Source organism: Oryctolagus cuniculus, chromosome 6 (genome assembly GCF_964237555.1).
Source record: "Oryctolagus cuniculus chromosome 6, mOryCun1.1, whole genome shotgun sequence".
NCBI lineage: Eukaryota > Metazoa > Chordata > Mammalia > Lagomorpha > Leporidae > Oryctolagus > Oryctolagus cuniculus.
The window spans coordinates 167,990,783-168,010,494 of NC_091437.1; the positions used below are offsets into that span (position 1 = coordinate 167,990,783).

The window sequence follows — 19,712 nt, forward strand, 5'->3', positions numbered from 1 at the left end:
GCTTGGCCTTGCACGTGAGCTGGTCGTGGGAACACCTGGTGCTGTTCTGTGTCCCACCTGTGAGCTCGGCAGTTCTCTGTTTACACCTGGGGAGACAGAGGCCCGGAGAGGTAAGTGGCCCACGTGGAGTCACGTGCATCGCTCGCCTGTCCGGAAGCCGTTAGTGCCCCGCCTGGAGTCGGGAGAGGGGCAGGAGGCCCGATGGCAGCGTCCTTGGGCAGCAGTTGCTGGAGCTCAGTAGCCCAGGAGGACCACAGCAAACCAGACTTTTGTGGTCTCTAAAACGTCCAGCACATTCTACAAACCGCCAAGGTGATGAGTGACAGCAGCAGAGTGCTGCTGGAGCGTCAGGGCGGGCTGCCTGCGCCCTAGAGAGCAGCCCCCGAGCTGGTGGCCTCTGCATCAGTGAGTGGCGGCCAGGTCCCAGGGAGAGTTCCACAGCCCCTCTACCGATGGCTGCCAGCCCCTGGGAGGCTGTGGCCCTGAGGGCAGAGCGGCAGAGCTGCAGAGCCGGCCCGGCCCTTGTGCAGGCAGCGTGGAGCAGTGGAGATGGGTGTCGGGGTGAGGCTTCTGGGCCTGGCAGGGTGCAGAACACAGCTGTGGGTTCAGGAGGGGTCAGGGTCCCCTTCAGTGAGCTGGATGTCGGGGGCTGTGGAAGGGAGAGGGTGAGACGGATGTGAGACGGGTGAGCCTGGGCACTGTCAGTGGCAGCCACCGTGTGGTTCTCTGTTGGAAGTGATTTTTTTCTTAATATTTACGTAATAGAGAAAAGAGGTTGGTCTTCCATCTACTGTTTACCCTCTAAAGGCCAAAATGGCTGATGCTGGGCCAGGCCAAATCCAGGAGCCCAGGACTCTATCTGGGTCTCCCCTTGGCAGGGGCCCACGTCCTTGAGCCGTCACCTGCTGCCTTCTAGGGTGTGTGTTAGCAGGAAGCTGGCTTGGAAGCGGTTCTGGCGCCCATGTGGGACTTTGGCACCATGCACGGCAGCACAGCCGCGCCACCACGGTGACCCCTGAAGCTTCTCAAGGGAAAGGAAGTGCAGATCCAGCGTACAGATGCGTGCCGTGCACGTCGAGGCTTGAGGAGCTGTGCTCATCAGGAGATGCTGTGAAGATTAGAGGGTACCACTGCTTTATGAGGTGTGGGAAGGCCTAGCTGTGGCTGTGAAGAAGTGGACGGCAAGGAGGCTCAGTCCCATGCCCCAGGTCATAGCCAGGATTGCAAACCCTCCAAGAAGAAGGGGAAGACGACCCAGAGGACGCAGAGGAAGAATGCAGCCCCGGGGTCAGGCGGTTGGGCGTGGGCAGGAGGGGCGGCGCTTGGCCAGTCTGGACAGCACTGGGTTGTCGGACTCGAAGTGGCGGCTGAGGTTTGCACCAGGAGCCCACAGCCCCAGCTGTTGGGACCCACCATGCCCGCTGCTTTGTGGAGCACATGGACCCTGCCTGGTGTCCTGAGCACCCATTTGCGCCCCGGGAGGTCTCGGGAGGCCTGATCCAGGCATGCGGCACCTCCTGGCTGCTCCTGTCCTGCTGCGCTTCCTTCCGCAGCTCCTCTGACTGCACCCTCAGGGCGGTGCAGGAGGGTCCTGCCTCAGTCACTCCCTTTGGGGTCCTCTTTCTTCCCTTGACCCAGGGCCCAGCCCCACCAGCCACTTCCAGATCTGCACCTACCCACCACCAAGTTTTGAACTCCAGGCCCCAGACTTCCCACCTAGATGGCCACGGCCACTTGAAGCTCAGGTGGACGTAAGGAGAGCCCTGGCCCTGGCCCTGGCCCTGTCCACTCCTGGCTGCGTGCCCAGTCAGCCCCCAGGCAGGGGCCAAGTCCCCTTCTCCAGCCCCGTGTGCTGGGGTTCTGGAGTTCACAGGCCACCGCTGTGCCCCTTCGTCTCCCCTACCTGGGGCCACACTCTGCACTGTCCCTGCATAGCTGCCCTTGGGAAGTGTGTTGAGGGGCATAGTGCCTCCTGCTGGCGCTATGGCCAGGGGCCGCTGCGGGAGGGCTGCCCTGATCAACCACGGGTGCAGCTCAAATAGCAGACCCTTGGTCCGTAGGGGCCTGGGGCCGTGTGTGGACCCGGCTGGTTCTTGTGTGCTCAGAGGGACGATCTGCTCCTGCCCCAGCTCCTGGGCGTGGCTGTCCCCCCTTGGCACCCTTGGTGGGCCCCCCACCCCAGTCTCTGCCTCTGCCGTGTGCCTGCCTCTGTGCCTGCTCCCTTTCTTCTGTTGGGTTGGGGCCTCCACTGTTCTGCCGTGGCCTCTGACGAGCAGTTTCATCTGCAGCCGGTCCATTGTCACCTAAAGTCCCTCTCAGGTTCTGGAGTGATGTGGGATTGGGGGCTGAGCTCACCTGGTGTGGTGCTGGAGTCTGCTTGGCCGGTGTGCCAGGGTGGGCAGCAGTACCACCCGCAGGGCGTCAGGTGAGTCTCTCCATGGGCCGTTGCAGCCCTGCAGCGCTTCAGCGAGAGTGCCCTGGAATACCTTGCCAACCTGGACCAGGCCCCAGACCCCACGGTCAGGAAGGACACCTTCGCCGCTGACCTCTCCAGTGCCTATGACATTCTCTTCCACCACTGGCTGCAGAGTCGAGAAGCCAAGGTACAGCCCCTGGGCCTGCCAGGAGCCTGGACCTGGTCCTGACCTGGCTGCCCACCTTGAGGGCCCCTCTGCCTCCGTGGGCTCTGGGAAAGGGCGTGGGGAAGTTGTCTGTCTACACCTGTTGTCGGGTGCTCTCCGTCTCCTGTGCCCTGCCCACAGTTGGTGCTCGGGGCTGGCGGACCTCTGCGGGGCCACACCTTTGCTCAGCCTCACCTGTGAGTGGTCCAGCCTGCGGTGCAGCTTGTCCTCCTCTCCTTGGGGGCACGTGTTCCTGAAGCCCTGGCACTGAGACGCCCCTCTGGCCCCAGGCCCCAGGCCCCAGTGCTCCCAGAGCCAGCACTGAACATCCCATGCCTCTGAGCTGGCTGCCAGCCCCCTGACCAGGGCCACTTCACAGCTGTACTCGGACCGCAGCTGCTGTGCTGGCCTGGTGCTGGGTGATGGGGAGCAGCACCGGTGCCCTGTCACTGTCTCCTCAGCTCCGGCTCGCGGTGGTAGAGGCTCTGGGGCCCATGAGCCACCTGCTGCCCGGGGATAAGCTGGAGGAGCAACTCCCCAAACTCCTGCCTGGGGTCCTCGCCCTCTACAAGAAGCATGCAGAAGCTTTCCACGTGTCCAAGGTACCCACCGGCCAGGCAGTCCTCAAGGACCCCCCTCAAACTGGCCTCCCCTGGGGGTGGCCTCGGTGCTCTGTTGGGATGCAGAACTGGGCTGTGAAGGACCGGGCCTCTCCCAGCCCTGCGCTGGATATGGGAACTCTAGGACGTCTGGCCCAGAGCCCCAGCTGTAAACGCCAGATGAGGAGGCCGAGCTTGCCCTTGAGGCTCAGGGCAGGGCCTGTGCCCCCTGGATCTCTTGTGCCTGGGGTCTTGGTTGACCGCATGATCTGGAGGTGAACTCACAGCCCCTCTCCTGCCCTGAGCAGAGCCTGGGCCAGATCCTAGAGGCGGCCGTGAGTGTGGGCAGCCGCTCACTGGAGGTCCAGCTCGACACCCTCCTGGCCGCTCTGCACGCACAGGTAGGCTTGGGGGTGCTGGGGGCAGGTGTCGATCGGGTGGGTGGCTCTGCCATGCAGGGCTGGGGAGTGGGTGTCTTTGAGAGCTGCTAGGGTGAGGACCTTGGAGACGTGGCCACACTCAGGGCCTGCCCAGCAGTGATGCATGCAGGTGGTAGAGGCAGCTGGGCAGGTGCTGAAGGCCACCAAGGTGCTCTTGGAGAGAGCTCAGGTGACTGCTGTGTAGGGGCAGGCAAGAGAGTCCCTCAGGGCCTGAGCAGAGGCCCAGGGATGCTGTGAGCTAGAGCCAGCAGAGTGGCCACAGGGAGGTGGGGGCAGGGGAAGTGCCGTGAGGAGTTGGTCGGTTGGACACCTGACAGAGGCCTGCGGTCGGCTGGTGAGTGCCATGTGTGGAGGACACCTGTGACCTAGGGGTGGGGACTTGAGTCCCTGGGACTTTCTGGGAGAGACAGGACAGGAGGCAAGAGAGCAAGAGCTGAGTCTCTCCCAGGAGACCCTGCAAAAGAAGCAAGGAAGTGGACCTTCAAGTCTCCGCTCCGTCCCCCACCCTTGGGCTCCTCGGGGAGGGCAGTGAGCAGAGGTATTCAGAAGCAGGTGCAGCCCCTGTCAGAGTGCCTGGCTCTGCCTCCCGCAGGTGACGGCACAGGCAGCTGGGGCTCTGCCGACCACATGCGGTACTTGAACGGAGTTTGTGGCCTGGCCCAGCCCCAGCTGTTGTGGGCATTTGGGGAGTGAACGAGAGATCTCTGTCTGTCTCTGTCTGTCTCTGCATCTGTCTCTGCCTTTCAAATAAAATGAAAAATTTTTAAATTACCTTTAAAAGTAAATTAAAATTGTATAAAAGGGTAGAGTCCTAGAAAAATAAACAGTGTCAGCATTGATAGAAGTAGAGAACTTGAATAAATCTTCTAAAACCTTCCTTTAAAAAAAATATTTATTTGAAAGGTAGAGTTACAGAGAGGAGAGGCAGAGAGAGAGAGAGGTCTTCATCCAGTGGTTCATTCCCCAAACAGCCACAATGGCTGGAGCTGGGCCAATCCGAAGCCAGGAGCCAGGAGCTTCCTCTGGGTCTCCCACGTGGGTGCAGGGGCCCAAGGACTTGGGTCATCTTCCACTGCTTTCCCAGACCTTAGCAGAGAGTTGGATTGAAAGTGGAGCATCCAGGACTTGAACCAGTGCCCACGTGGGATGCTGGCTGAAGGTGACGATTTTACCTGCTACGCCACAGCACCGGCCCCAAAGACCTCCGTGCTCTGAGTCTGGGCTCTACCCAGATCTAGGGTAGCAGTTCTGTCTGGAGCTGAGAGTTGTGTGAGGCAGAATGGGATCCCAGGTCCAGACAAGAACATGCAGGAGGATGCCCGTGTCCTGGCAGATGCAGCGTAGTTATCAAAATTCCCGGGGGGTGGGCTCGGTCCAGGAACAGAAGACCCGTCTGTCGTCATGTGCCTCGCTCGTCACATGGCAGTCAGGTCACATGAGGCTGGCATGTGCAGTGCGTCAGGCTGTGGCCTGCAGCACCACTATCCCACATTGGAGTGCCGGATTGTGTCCCAGCTTCTCCACTTCCAACCCCTGTTCCTGCAAATGCTCCTGGGAAAACAGCGGTTAACGGCCCAGGTACTTGGGCCCCTGCCACCCGCATGCAAGACCCAGGTGGAGCTCCTGGGTCTTGACTTCGGCCTGGCCCAGCCTGGCTGTAACGGCCATTTGGGGAGTGAACCAGCAGATGAAAAATCTCTGTCTCTACCTGTGTCTCTTCTCTCTTTGTTACTCTGCCTTTCAAATAAATAAGTAGGTTTTTTTTTTTTTTAAGATGTATTTATTTATTTGAAAGGCAGAGATAGAGAGAGACAGAGAGGTCTTCCACTGGTTCACTCCCCAAATGGCCTCAGTGGCTAGAGCTGGGCTGATCTGTAGCCAGGAGCAAGGAGCTTCTCCTGGGTCTCCCACGTGGGTGCGGGGGTCCAAGGACTTGGGCCATCTTCTGCTTTTCGAGGCCATAGCAGAAAGCTGGATCAGAAGTGGAGCAGCTGGGACTTGAACTGGCACCCATATGGGATGCTGGCACTGCGGGTGGTAGCTTTACCCGCTATGCCACAGCACCAGCCCCAAATAAGTACATCTTAAAAAAGCAAAAAGAAATCATTTGCATTCAGTTGATGCAGAAAAAAACTTTTTTTTAAAGATGTACTTATTAATTGAAAGGCAGAGTGACACACAGAGGTTTTATCCGCTGGTTCATTCCCCAGTGGCATCAGCTGGCCAGGCCCAGGCCAAACCAGGAGCCTGGAACTCCATCAGGGCTCCCACGTGGGTGCGGGGCCCAGGTCCTTGGGCCATCACCTGCTACCTTTCCAGGCGCATTAGCAGGAACATTGATTGGAAGTGGAGTAGCCTAGACTCGAGGTTGTACTTGGGAATTAACCAAGAAGGCCCACAACCTCTGTGGGGAAGCTGACAGTTCAGAAAATGCAACACCAAGACAAGGTGAGAAGTGCGACCCTCTGAAGCGAGCACGACAGGTGAGGGCGCTCACCACCCTGAGTGACCAGGACAGGTCCCACCTCCAGCTCCAGTCCGACTGTGCTGCTGCACCCTCCGGAGCTCGCCTGTCTGGGTCCCTGCCACCCATCTGAGGTTGCTGGCTCCTGGCTCTGGCCTGGCCTAGCCCCAACTCTTACAGGCATTTGGGGATGAACCAGCTGATGGGAGGTATCTCTCTCTCTGTCTCTCTGTCTCTCTGATACTCTGACTTCCAAATAAATAAAAACTTTTTTGAAAAGTTATTTCCTATTTGACATCTATGCCTGTCATTTTTCTGGTGGGCTTTGGGCTTTCGTGGTGTTAATGGGTAGCAGTTCTTCCCAACCTCATACTACATAAGAGGTCTCCTAAGAGTTCATGGAAAATGCATATTATTGGAAAACTACAAATGCAACAGCCAGGGCTGAGCCAGGCCAGCGCAGGAGCCAAGAATTCCATCCAGATCGCCCGTGGGGTGCGTGGGGTGGGTGGAGCCCAAGCTCTTAGCCACCACCTGCTGCCTGTGTGCATTAGCAGGAAGTGGAGTCAGCGCGGGAGCGGGGACGGAGCCAGCATCTCAGCTGGTCCTGTCTGCTGCCCGTGACTCCACTGTGCCTGTTTGTACTGTGCAGAACTGACTGTTGTGTCCATCATGTATCTTTGCATATGAAGTGTATGTGCATATGTACGTATGTATATATATATATAAAGATTTATTCATTTGGAAGTCAGAGTTAGAGAGATCTGCCATCCATTGGTTCATTCCCCCAGTGGCCACAATGGCCAGGTTGGACCACCCAAAGCCAGAGCCAGGAGCTTCCTCCAGGTCTCCCACATGGGTGCAGGGGCCCAAGCACTTGAGCCATCTTCCACTGCTTTCCCAGGCCATCAGCAGAGAGCTGGCTCAGAGGTGGAGCAGCTGGGACTAGAGCTGGCGCCCATATGGGATGCCGGCGCTGCAGGCGGAGGCTTAGCCTACTACCCCACAGTGCCAGCTGCCTCCTTTGTCCTTTACGTCACAGCCAGGTTTGTCCTATGTGGAAAACCTTTGAAGTGCAGCGACTGCTTTTCAAGTTCTCCCAGTTAATTTACGTGGGGGAGGGTCCAGCTTGATCCTTTTGGACTTGTGACCGTTTGCGTCTGGCATCTGCGCTGCGGCAGCCTCAGCCACGAGTGTCACCATGCAGTCGCAGGCTGCTCCCCCAGGCGGTCTGGCTCAGGGTTCCAGGGCTGCAGTCTCGCCCAGGTTGTGCCAGCTGAAGGCTCCCCTGGGGCTGCAGGACCACTGTGGTCAGCGTTGGACGTTACAGGGGAGCAACGCGGCCCCCTGAGCCTAGAGGTCAGCACTGTGTGCTTGCCCAGCATCCTAAGTTCCAGCAGGCCCCAGGCAGGGGCGCCCCGCTGTGCCCACTCTTCTGTCTCCAGGCAGGGGCGCCCCGCTGTGCGCACTCTCCTGCCTCACGGGGGGCCCTGCGGAGTCCCGGCCCCCGACAGTGTCCTTTGCCAGGAGGCCGAGGTGTGAGCTGGCACCTGGAGGCATCACCGAGGTGCGGTGGAGCTCACTGCCTGGCTTTTGCCTTCCACCCGTGCCACTTTGTGCCTTGGAAGGCCTGGCCTGCGGTGTTTTGGTTCCAGTCTCTGGCCTGTGGCTGGGAGCGTGTGTCTGGGCGGGAACGCTCGCCTTTCTAGTAAGAATTTGTTCTGCTGCTGGCAGAAGTGGTGCAAGCGGACAGGCCAGGTGTCCATGCACTGATGTGTCCACCTGTCTCCCTCCTCATCCCCAGCTGCTGCGGGTGGGCTGTCCCTGGCACACCTTGGGTGACGCAGGGCCAGTGCATCCTGAGCTAGGCCTGGCCATCCCTGCTTCTGGCTGAGAAGGGCCTGGAGGGTGGTCTGTGGCCCTGGGCCCTGGGCCCCGTCGCTGGGCTCAGGGTGACTGTGCCGCCTCCTGCCTGGGCAGATCTGTGTGCCCGTGGAGTCCTCCAGCCCCCTGGTGCAGAGCAACCAGAAGGAGGTGCTGCGCTGCTTCACTGTGCTGGGTAAGCAGACACGCGTGGGCCATGCTGCCGCCCAGGCTCCGCCCTGCCCTGTCACACCCACACCCGGGAGTGGCGCTGTGGTCAGCATGGGCCTTACACAGCCTCGTCTAGTGGCGCTGTCCTCATGTGCTTCATGGGACACACGGAGGTGTGAGGTCTGTCACTCTGTCTCCCTGGAGCTGTCCCCCTCCCCCATATCTCAGCATCTGCCTCTGCTCGTGCACCTCAAGACTGGGGTCCCCTAGGAGCCTGGAGGGGGAGGTGGTGGGGAGGCTGATCTCTTCCGGGCCAGGGGGTGGGAGGATGGCCAGCCTGGTGTCCAGGTGGAGCAGGGTAACTGTCAGTGACTCTGGTTCATCGCCAGAAGGGTCCCACTGCAGGGCCTGGCACGCAAGGCTGCAGCTGGGCTGCTTTGGCCCCTTGTGGGCTGGGGGTCCAAGCAGTCAGGAGTCAGCCCACCCTGCTGCAGAGTGGCCAAGGGGCAGGAGGCGGCCTCGCATGCCCTGGTGCGGCTGCCCCTGCTGGGCCTCGGCCTCCCCTTGGATGGGATCCATCAGGCAGCTGCAGCTCCCCACGGGCCACACGCGGCTCTTCACTGGCCTGGGCCCCTTGCGTGCAGGGAAGGGACACAGACCCTGACTCCAGGGCTGGAAGGTCCAGGCATTGTGCAAGCAGCGAAGGAGACGGCATCGCGAATGGCGCCTGATGCGTGCTTTGCTCTCTAGCCTGCTGCTCGCCTGACCGCCTGCTGGCCTTCCTGCTGCCTAAGCTGGACACCAACAACGAGAGGCTCCGTGTGGGCAGTCTGCAGATCCTGAGGCACGTCATCAACTCGGCGGGTGAGTGTCCCTTGCCTCAGGCAGCCAGTGCGCCCGTGCCCTTGCAGGAACAGGGCTGAGGAAGGCACACTGCGCACCTTTCAGCTGAACAGTAGCGTTCCTGCTTTGAATATTTAGAGTTTCCAACTTTACATCTTGCAAGACTCCAGCCTTTCTGAAAAGGTACAAGAATAGTTCCTTTGTGCGCCGTACCAGGTGCAGCTCGCAGACTTGTGCCCCACTCAGCCGCACCCGCGACCGCTCCCAGCACGGGCTGGCCAGCCGGCTGGTGTGTTCAGCCGCACCCGCGACAGCTCCCAGCACACTGCTCCCAGCACGGGCTGGCCAGCCGGCTGGTGTGTTCAGCCGCACCCGCGACAGCTCCCAGCACACTGCTCCCAGCACGGGCTGGCCAGCCGGCTGGTGTGTTCAGCCGCACCCGCGACAGCTCCCAGCACACTGCTCCCAGCACGGGCTGGCCAGCCGGCTGGTGTGTTCAGCCGCACCCGTGACGGCTCCCAGCACACTGCTCCCAGCACGGGCTGGCCAGCCGGCTGGTGTGTTCAGCCGCACCCGCGACGGCGCCCCGGCACACCGCTCCCAGCAAGGCTGGCCAGCCGGCTGGTGTGTTCAGCCGCACCCGCGACGGCTCCCCGGCACACCGCTCGCAGCACGGGCTGGCTGGTGTCTGGTGTGTTCGTCTCTTGGTTTGCAGGTGCCGTCCCCGCCTGTTCCCGCCCCACTAGGTGGAAGGGTTCCCAGTTCCTTCTCTCAAGGCTGGTGCAGTGGGCCAGTAGTAAGCTTGTGTAGTCTCACCCCGTCCTGTCACAGGGTCAGGGCACAGGAGCTGTGGCCACCTTGGGCCCATGACCTGCTCTTGAGCGTCCTGCGAACTAAGCAGCTGTTACCGTTTCAGAGTACGTGACAGCAACCACCTGTGGCCGCAAGGCCTAGGCACTCTTTGTGGCCACTTAGGGAGCACGTGTGCTGGCCCTGACCTGCGTGGTGTGCTCTCTGGACTCAGGGCCGTGGAGGGAGAGATGAAGGCAGTGTGGGAGCAGCTTGAGAGGGGCAGGCACCGGGGGCCATGGCCGTCTGCATTGGAACCAAAGCGTCAGAACAGCTGTGCTTGCCCCGCCAGAGACAGCCTGAGGCCGGTGGTTGGGCCGCCCAGTGCAAGGCAGTGGAGGGTCAGCGCCTGAGACTTCTGCGCCTGGATGGACTGCCTCTGCTCTGCGCTTCCTAGGGGAGGGGGCATCTGAGACAGAGGGGGGGCAGCCAGACAGGAGGGCAAGCTGTTCCCGCCCGCAGCATTGCCTCGGCCCCCGGAACCCTGGGACAGAGGTGCCCTGTGTGTGTGTGTGTGTCTTTTTTTAAGATTTATTTCATTTATTTTCAAATCAGGGTGACAGAGATATTCCGTGTGCTGGTTTACTCCCCAGGGGGCTGCAGCACGTGGGGCTGGCTCAAGCCAAAACCAGGAGCCTGGTGCTGTGTCCAGGTCTCCCACACAGATGGCAGGGATCCAAGCACGTGGGCCGTCTTTTTTTTTTTTTTTTTTTTTTTTTGACAGGCAGAGTTAGAGAGAGAGACAGAGAGAAAGGTCTTCCTTCCGCTGCTTCACCCCCAAAATGGCTGCTACAGTCGGAGCGCTGCGCCAATCCGAAGCCAGGAGCCAGGTGCTTCCTCCTGGTCTCCCATGCCGGTGCAGGGCCCAAGCACTTGGGCCATCCTCCACTGCCCTCCCGGGCCACAGCAGAGAGCTGGACTAGAAGAGGAACAACCGGGACAGAACCCGGCGCCCCAACCAGGACTAGAACCTGGGGTGCCGGTGCCACAGGCGGAGGATTAGCCAAGTGAGCCGCGGCGCCGGCTGGGCCTTCTTCGGCAGCTTTCCTAGGCACATGATCAGAGAGCTGGGTTGGAGGCAGAGCGCATGGCTCTGATACGGATGCCAGCATTCAGCTGGCGGCTTAGCCCACCGCACCGCAGTGCCGGCCTGAGGGTCCATTTCACAGAGGAGGTGAGTGGTGTGCCTGGACTCTCCATGTCCCTAGCCAGGCGGCCCTTTCTCTTGGCTCTGAATGGTCTCCTGCTCTCAGAAGCTGCTCGGTCTTTAGCTGTGGTTCACTTTTCCCTTTGAGTTCTTTTCTCCTGGGGCCCGTGTTGTGGCATAGCGTGTTAAGCCTCTGCCTGTGATGCCGGCACCTCCACTTCTGGTCCAGCTCCCTGCTAATGCACCTGGAGAGCAGCAGCAGATGGCCCAGGTGCTTGGGCCGCTGCATCCACATGGGAGACCCAAAAGAAGCTCCTGGCTCCTGGCTTCAGCCTGGCCCAGCCGTGGCCATGCAGGCATTTGGGGAGTGAACCAGCAAATCGAAGATCTCTCTCTCTCTCTCTCTCTCTCTCTCTCTGTGACTCTGCCTTTTAAATAAAACAAATCTTTAAAAAAAAAATAAAAGGCGAAAGTCTAGAGTTCCATCTATGTCTCCCACGCACGGGGGAGCCAAGCACGTGGGGTGTCTTGTGCCGCTTTCCCAGGCATACTAGCCAGGGAGTATAACTGTTATAGCTGAGGGACCCTCCGGACTTGCTCTGTCCACAATGAAGTGCAAGGAGAGGCACAAAGCGAGGAGGCAGTTTTTAGCAGAGTGTTAGGTGAACAGGCAGGTGGCAGCCAAGCGGCTCAGCGAGAGGAGCCTTCTGCAGCCGGAAGGCCTTTCTGAAGGGGCAGAGGGAAGACTCCTGGGACAGCAGGTGGTCTGGGGTCTCACACTCTCGGTCCTCTGAGACACGTGTCCGTCGTGTGCTGAGCTCATCCTGCCTTCCCACCTCCTGCTCCCCCCGGTGGTCAGTCTCTGGTCCCAGGTGTGTGAGCTGTGGGGTGAGCCAGTGCCTCCGTCGTGCTGGTAGCCTTGGGCTCGTTAGCTTACAATCACAGGTTTTTCTCTTTTACCCTGTCCATCTCCAATCTTCAGGCTTTTCTCGTTCACCTGCCCTGTTTAGGTTTTGCCAAGTGTATCTCTTGAGTGCACGCCCTCGTGCTGCTTACAACCCAGGGGCTGCCCCGTCCTTTGCCGTCCGCCTGGGTCTGACCTAACCTTGCTTGCTTTCTCCTGCCTATATGAGCTGGACCGGAAGTGGAGCTGCTGGGATGGCGTGCCAGCCAGCGTCACAGCAGTGGGCTGGCCCGCGGGCCACACGCTGGGCCCCATGCTGCCTTCTTCGGGTCCTGCTCCCTGTCACTGTCCAGTAGCCCCTACACTGAATACCTCCCCAGACTGGAGGCCCTGCCTCTGGCCCGTGTTGTGTTGTTAAGGACACGGCAGGTGGTTGGCTTTGACACAGACTTGAGTGAATGACAGATTGCAAGTAAAATACAGCCTGTGTCCAGCGCCACACCTGCAGGACAAGGTGGCACCTTTCTGTGTGTGTGTGTGTGGGGGGGGGTGTTTCTCTTGCGTCTCTGTGTTTTGAACCTCAGGGCCAGGGGCTGGACGGGTGTGAGTCCTTGACCGGGTGCAGCTGTGTTCTGCTGAGCCCTGGGCCCTTGTGGCCCTCGTCTCCTCCTCTGCCGGGCACGTGCCTAGGGCTCATCTCCGTTTTCCTACTGGGGTGTTGATATTCTTCTCTTTTTCATAGCCTTTTACTAGGAAATGCAAACTGTGATCCCAGGACACACGCGTGTGGTTTAGGAGGGCGCAGCAGTGCTGCCTGCCGCCTGCAGGGCCACGCCCCGTTTCCAGTCGACTCTACGGCGAGGGGGCGGGGCTCATGGGTTTCTGACCCTGGTGTGAGTGGAGTGGCGGGCAGCAGCTTCTGTATGGGATAGGTGTTCCTGGCCCTGCCCAGGGCGCGGGCTACATTCCTCCCCCCGCAGGACTCGGTTCTCTCTAGAACTGTGCTGCTTTTTTTTTTTTTTTTCCCCCTATATACAGGTTCAGGAACAGTGACATCCCCACCCCACCCTCCGTCCTGCCCAGCTCTCACCCTTCCTCCTCCTCCCTCTCCCAATCCCACTCAGTTTTTACAAAGATCTGTATTCAGTTTACTTTATACTCATAAGGTTAACCCTACACTCAGTATGAAGACAAAGCCCTGCTCCTCAACAGTCGAGACGAGGGCTGTAAACAATCATGGAGTCTCAGAATGTCCGTTTCTCTCCAACACGTTGCATTCCAGGTACTCTGTTAGTTACCACAGCTGGGGAAGCGTACAGCGTCTGTCTGTCTGGGCCTGGCGTGTTCCACTGGTTGTAGCCATCTCCTTGCGAAAGGCAGGATTTCGTTTCTGCCTGCAGCTGAGTAGCATTCCACAGTGTATGTCTACCGGAATTCATTGTGTCCAGTCATCAGTGATGGACATCTGGGTTGATTCCATATCTTAGCTATTGTGCATTGAGCTGTAGTGAACTTGGAGGTCCAGATAACTCTGTCCCTCTTTTTTTTTTTTTTTTTTTTTTTTTTTTTTTTGACAGGCAGAGTGGACAGTGAGAGAGAGAGAGACAGAGAGAAAGGTCTTCCTTTTGCCGTTGGTTCACCCTCCAATGGCCACCGTGGCCGGCGCACCGCGCTGATCCGATGGCAGGAGCCAGGAGCCAGGTACTTTTCCTGGTCTCCCATGGGGTGCAGGGCCCAAGCACCTGGGCCATCCTCCACTGCACTCCCTGGCCACAGCAGAGAGCTGGCCTGGAAGAGGGGCAACCGGGACAGAATCCAGCGCCCCGACCGGGACTAGAACCCGGTGTGCCGGCGCCGCTAGGCGGAGGATTAGCCTAGTGAGCCGCGGCGCCGGCCTCTGTCCCTCTTTTTGCTGTGGGTTTATCCAGGCTTTGTCTTGGCCTTGGCCTAGGGGAGGGTCTGTAGGTGGGGCATCGGGGGCGGGGCATGGGAAGGGCGGGTTGGTGGGCTAGGCAGAGCCTGGTGGGCTGCAGGCCTGGATTGGCTGCGTGGGCTCCGCCTTTGGCTGCTCCCAGACCTGGCGGTTCCCTGAGTGACGTCGGGGTCTTTGCCATACCTGTCGGTGGCACTGCCCCTGTGCCACAGAGGGCACTGTGCTGTGCTCTGGGCCTTGTCTTTAGTAACCTCGGAACTGCTTTTTGATGGACGTATGTTGTCCCCACTTGAGCGTCAGGCAGTGAAGAAGACTTGTATTTCCAGTTCTTGGGGGCTCACAGACCGCCTGGGAGCTGAGAACTGGACACTGGAGCCCCCAGTCACAGTGGTCAGGTGGAGCGCTCCCTCGGAGACTCCCAGAGCCGTGTCTGAACCTGGGCTGCCTGGCTCAGGCCGTCTCTTACCTGCCTCCCCAAACTGCCAACTTTCCAGCCTTTTCATTGGGTAAAATAATGTCTTTGGGGGCCGTAGTTTGGCCCCAGAGAGAAGTGGGTGTGCTCCTGCCCCCACCATCCTCCTCTGCTCGGAGGCCAGGAGGCAGGCCCCGGAGTGTGCCGGGACAGGCGCTGGCTCGGGCGCTGAGACATCTCTCTGTTTCTTGCAGCTGCTCAGATGGAAGCTAACAAGCCGTTCATTCTCTCTTCCATGAGGCTCCCTCTTCTTGACACCAACAACAAGGTAAAGCAGGCAGGTCCCCGGAGCTGCAGCAGGAGCCGCAGCAGGGAGCGGCCTGGGGGGACCTGAAGCCCCTGCCCCTTTCCAGCCGGCAGCCAGCCCAGGATGGGACCCTGTAGTGTGTGTGGCCAGAGCAGCCGACCCCAGGCACCGCCCTGGGTTCCTGACTCACTGGAAACGGGGCACTGCTGACTTCGGCAAAGGCATATGATGAAAGCTGCCTCCTGAGGAGGGTGCCAGACTGTCCGGCAGGCTCCGGGGCGCAGGTCCTGCCTTGCAGCCACCCTGCCCCACCACACAGAGCAGCCCTGTACCAGGGCTCTTGTCATGTGACCTGGTGACCTCTGGAGGCAGGGCTGACGCCATGTTGCCTGAAGCTCCCACCCACATCACTGATAGACCACCTGGTCAGTGCCCAGACCCCAGGCAGGACTTCCAGGAGCCAACGGCAGAGACCAGACCCATCTCTGGGAAGGTGGGCCCTTGACCGCATCCTGGTTACAGGGGCTGCTGCCTTCACAGGAGGCCGCCTCAGCCTCCATGCTGGTCCTGGCTTGTTCCTTGAGACCGTGTGGGGGAGTCTCACTGTGTTTCCCCAAGAGCTTCTCGAACGGACCCCACACCAGCTGTGGCAGGGTCCCCCTTCACATTCGGCGTGTGCTCTCCTGGCATGCCCCAAGTCCCGCAGCTCATCCCAGGGACCTGGCCCAGGCCCAGCGGCCAGCTGCTTGCTCCCTATGGGCCCATCGCCCATGCTGCAGAGTAGGAGGGTCCAAGGAGGCCCCTGACCTCAGGTCTCTGGGAAGCATCATTGGATGCAGGAAGGGAGCAGGCTCTGTGCAGCAGGGGTCACAGTCCTGACTCCAGGAAGGGGTGACTGCAGCCGTCTTGGACTGGACGTGCTGACTGGGAAGTCCGACTGTTGGAGGAACAGCTGCAGGCCAGGGTCTGCCACCTGAAGGGATTGGTGTCCCACAAGAGAAGCCGGTTCTGAGGATGCCGCCCCACAGAAGCTGTGGCCAGTACTGGACGGAGGGCAGGGCAGTGGGGGTGGGGCCTTCCTAGAGTTGGGGGTGAAACTTGGTGGAAGAGGACGCAGGAAGGAGAGGAGTGAGACACGGCGGCTCGTGGGGAGCTGGCGTCGGGACAGCCTTCCCTGGCAGACCGAGTCACCTACACACCGGCAGGAACGCCACTGGTGGGGCGCTCAGAGAGCCTCCAGCACCAAGGGACCAAGAAGACGGCAGGTGCGGGTGGTCTCCATCTGCGGCCCTCGCTGATTCCCCTTGGTTCTGGGCAGGTGAAGCGGGCTGTGGTGCAGGTGATCAGCGCCATGGCCCACCACGGCTACCTGGAGCAGCCTGGAGGCGAGGCAATGATTGAGTACATCGTGCAGCAGTGCGCTCTGCCCCCCGAGCAGGAGGTAAGGGGCTGCCCCGTCACCCGGTCACCCGCCGCCTCTGAGCAGGGGCCTTGTTGGAGCCGGGGCTGTGTGCCAGGGCGCCCTCTGGTGTCTGAAACAAGGTCTGCACCACGTACATCCACCTGGCTGCTCCCAGGACGCAGAAAGCAGAGGCAGAAGACAGGGCGTGGTCTCTCTGGGTCTTTTCTCTATAACGTTCCTAAGTAAATGCTGATCTCTCCTTGAAGATCAAAGCAGAGGTGGTAGACAGCAGTCTGGGCACCACCTCGAGCTGCTGCCTCGGAGCCTGCTAGCGGGTGTGTCAGTGCTCGGCTGGGGCTGACGGCTCGGTCAGCTCAGCAGAGGCGTGGCCTCTTCTCGGACGCTCGTGAGCGACCCAGGAGCTGGCGGTACAGGGTAAAGCCCACTTGGTCTGGCTGTCCCCAGTCTGGCTGTGGGTGGTGTTAGCCCGTGTCTCGCAGGGATACTCTTGTCATCATCAAGTGAATCTGGTTCCCTCCGCTCATTTCTGGAAGAGTTGGTGGAAAATTGACATCATTTCTCCTTACACACTTGGCAGAGTTCCTGAGAGGAGCCCCTTGGGGCCTGTGGGGGGTCTGGGTTGGGGGAGTTCCATCATGAATTCCCCCCTTTGATGGACAGGACTATCGGGGGGTCTGTTTCTCCTGTGTAAGCCTTGGCAGTGGATCTCGGGGCCGAGGGTCGTGTTGGGACCCAGAAAATGTCCTCCCGGCTGTGGCGTGTGGAAGGCCCGCTGTGTGCCTTCTTGCCGCTGTGAGACACAGGCACACGGATGGGCCCTGCTGGGGGAAGGCTTTGGGCGGCTGGTCAAGGCTACCTCCAAGGTCCCAGCCTCGCAGTAGGAAAGCAGGCGTAGTGCCGCAGGCGCCCGGATGACCTGGTCGCTAGGGATGCTCCAGTATTGAGGTGCTGTCCTGTGGAATGCTGTAGGCGTTAAGGAAGGTGGACGCAGGCTTTTCAAAATATTAAACGGGGGGTGGTGTTGAGCCAAGTGGTTGAGATGCCTGTGTCCCATGTGCTAGTACCTGGGTACAATACCTGGATCTGGCTCTTTTTTAAATTTATTTATTTATTTGACAGGTAGAGTTATAGACAGAGAGAGACAGAGAGAAAGGTCTTCCTTCCGTTGGTTCACTCCCCAAATGACCGCTACAGTCGGAACTGCACCAATCCAAAGCCAGGAGCCAGGTGCTTCTTCCTGGTCTCCCATGGGGTGCAGGGGCCCAAGCACTTGGGCCATCCTCCCCTGCCCTCCCGGGCCACAGCAGAGAGCTGGCCTGGAAGAGGAGCAGCTGGGACTAGAACCTGGCGCCCACATGAGATGTTGGTGCCGCAGGCGGAGGATTAAACCAAGTGAGCCACGGTGCCGGCCCCTGGATCTGATCTGGCTCTTGACTCTAGCTTGCTTCCTGCCAGTGCAGACCCTGAGAGGCAGCGGTGATGTGGAAAGTGACTGGGTCCCTGCCACATACCTGGGAGACCTGGATGGAGTTCTGAGCTCCCAGCTTTGTGCCCCTCCCACCCTGGCCCCTTTAGGCATTTGCCTAGAATGGAAGACGGGAGTGGAGAGAGGATCCCGGGATGTTCTCGCACTCACGTTCCTAGCAGTGTTAGTCACAGTAGCTGAGGGGGGCAATCCTGGAGGGAGGGGCGGGTGAGCAGAGCGGGCCCTGCTCTCAGCCCCGCTGCCATGTGTGTGAACCCGAGGCCGCTGTGCCCAGGGAAGCCAGCCAGTTGCGAGAGGACAGACGCTGGTTCCACTGGAATGGGCCCTACAGTGGTCAGGCCCCCACGGACAGGAAGTGGAAGGGGCGGGGAACAGGGAGTCAGAGTTGAGTGCGAGCCGAGTTTCAGTTTGGGAGACAGGAGACTCTGGAAGACAGTGGTGGTGAGGGTTGCGCGGCACTGTGGGTGCACCTAACACAGCTGAGCTGATCATTTGAAAGTTGTTGAGATGTGAATTTTGTGTTCTGTGGATTTTGCCGTGGCTAGAAACAAAAGTCCAAGTTTGCAGAGAACAACCAGGGAGCAGCCCCCGGCCGCCGCGGCCCTTCCCCGTGGGTGCATCACTCCAGCAATGCGGCGAGCCAGGAGGTGGGGAGTGTGCGGTGCGTCCTCCAGCTTTGCTCTGGCTGTTCTGGGTCCCCTGGATTCTCACAGGGATTTATCCTAGGGTCAGCTTGTCCATGTCTACAAAGGAGCCAGCTGGGGCGCTGATAGCCAGTGCTTCTGTCTTAGCAGCGCTGGGTCTCCAGACCACGGCTGGGGTGTGCTCCCAGTTGTGTAGGTCGCTGGTTCCTGCTGACCGGGTTTGGCTTTCCCAGTGCAGCTCTGAGCCTCTTTGTTCATGTGCTCAGGAGCACTGCGTCGTCTTGGCGCTGTTCTTAACGGGGTAGTCTTAATTTAGCTGCACTTTGTGATCGCGCCTGTGGAGAAGTACGGTGCAGTGCTTTGTCCGTGTTCTTCTGTGCCTGCAGCCTGATGGATTCGCCTGCTGGTTCTGATCGATTGTCAGTGGGTTTTCTGCAGACGAGATCATGTCTTCTGCAAACAGAGGCGCCTTTTCCAGTTTGGGTGCCCTTTGTTTAGTTTTCTTGGCAAAGTGCCATGACCAGAACCCCCATGTGAGGTTGGACCAGGGGGTTAGAGGCCCCCTGGCCTCAATCTTTCACCACTCAGTGTGGCACGTGCTGTGAGCGCTTCAGCCGATGAGATTGTTCTTTCTGCTCCTGCATGAAGGGTGTTGAATTTTTAAAATAGATTTATTTATTTTATTTGAAAGGCAGAGTTACAGAGAAAGAGAGAGAGAGATCTTCCACCTGCTGGAGCTGAGCTGATCTGAAGCCAGGAGCCAGGAGCTTCTTCCAGGTCTCCCACATGGGTGCAGGGGCCCAAGGACTTGGGCCATTGTCCACTGCTTTCCCAGGCACATTAGCAGGGAGCTGGATTGGAAGTGGAGCAGTCAGGTCTCAAACCGGCATCCATATGGGATGCCGGCACTGCAGGTGGTGGCTTTACCTGCTATACCACAGAGACACAGAGAGAAGTCTTCCATCTGCTGGTTAACTTCACAGATGGCCACAACGGCCAGAGCTGGGCTGATCCAAAGCCAAGACCTTCTTCTGGGTCTCCCACATGGGTACAGGGACCCAAACACTTGGGCCATCTTCCTCTGTTTTCCCAGGCCATAGCAGAGAGCTGGATCAGAAGTGGAGCAGCTAGGATTCGAACTGGTGCCCATATGGGATGCACTGGCCCTGGGCATCAAATTTTACAAATTTTACAGTGTGCTCATTAAGATGAACATGTGGTGGGCAGTTTGTTGTTTTTAGATTTTGTGTATTTTTTTTAAAAGATTTATTTATTTATTTGAAAGAGAGGCAGAGAGAGAGAGAGAGAGGTCTTCCATCTGCTGGTTCACTCCCCAATTGGCAGCAATGGACAGAGCTGTGCTGATCCAAAGCCAGGAGCCAGGAGTTTCCTCTGGTTCTTCCCATGCGGGTGCAGGGGCCCAAGGACTTGGGTCATCTTCTGCTCTCCCAGGCCATAGCAGAGAGCTAGATTGGAAGTGGACAGCTGGGTCTTGAATCAGTGCCCATTTGGGATGTCAGCACTGCAGACGGCAACTTTACCCACTACGTCTCAGCACCAGCCCCTCGTGTATTTGAAAGGCAGAGGGAGAGGGAGAAACAGAGAG

The 19,712-nt window shown here is 59.3% G+C and overlaps 1 protein-coding gene across 7 annotated transcripts in view; it reads left to right on the forward strand.

The window, feature by feature from the left end:
* The window catches only part of MROH1 (maestro heat like repeat family member 1), a 74,745-nt gene that overhangs the window by 31,254 nt on the left and 23,779 nt on the right, over nt 1–19,712 (forward strand). For all 7 annotated transcript variants that reach the window (XM_051831188.2, XM_051831189.2, XM_051831192.2 and 4 more), the window contains 7 exons: nt 2,452–2,603; nt 3,083–3,223; nt 3,529–3,621; nt 8,105–8,183; nt 8,909–9,022; nt 14,501–14,574; nt 15,872–15,994. In XM_051831188.2, the coding sequence (XP_051687148.2) occupies nt 2,452–2,603; nt 3,083–3,223; nt 3,529–3,621; nt 8,105–8,183; nt 8,909–9,022; nt 14,501–14,574; nt 15,872–15,994 (776 nt within the window). The remainder of the gene's footprint in view (nt 1–2,451; nt 2,604–3,082; nt 3,224–3,528; nt 3,622–8,104; nt 8,184–8,908; nt 9,023–14,500; nt 14,575–15,871; nt 15,995–19,712) is intronic.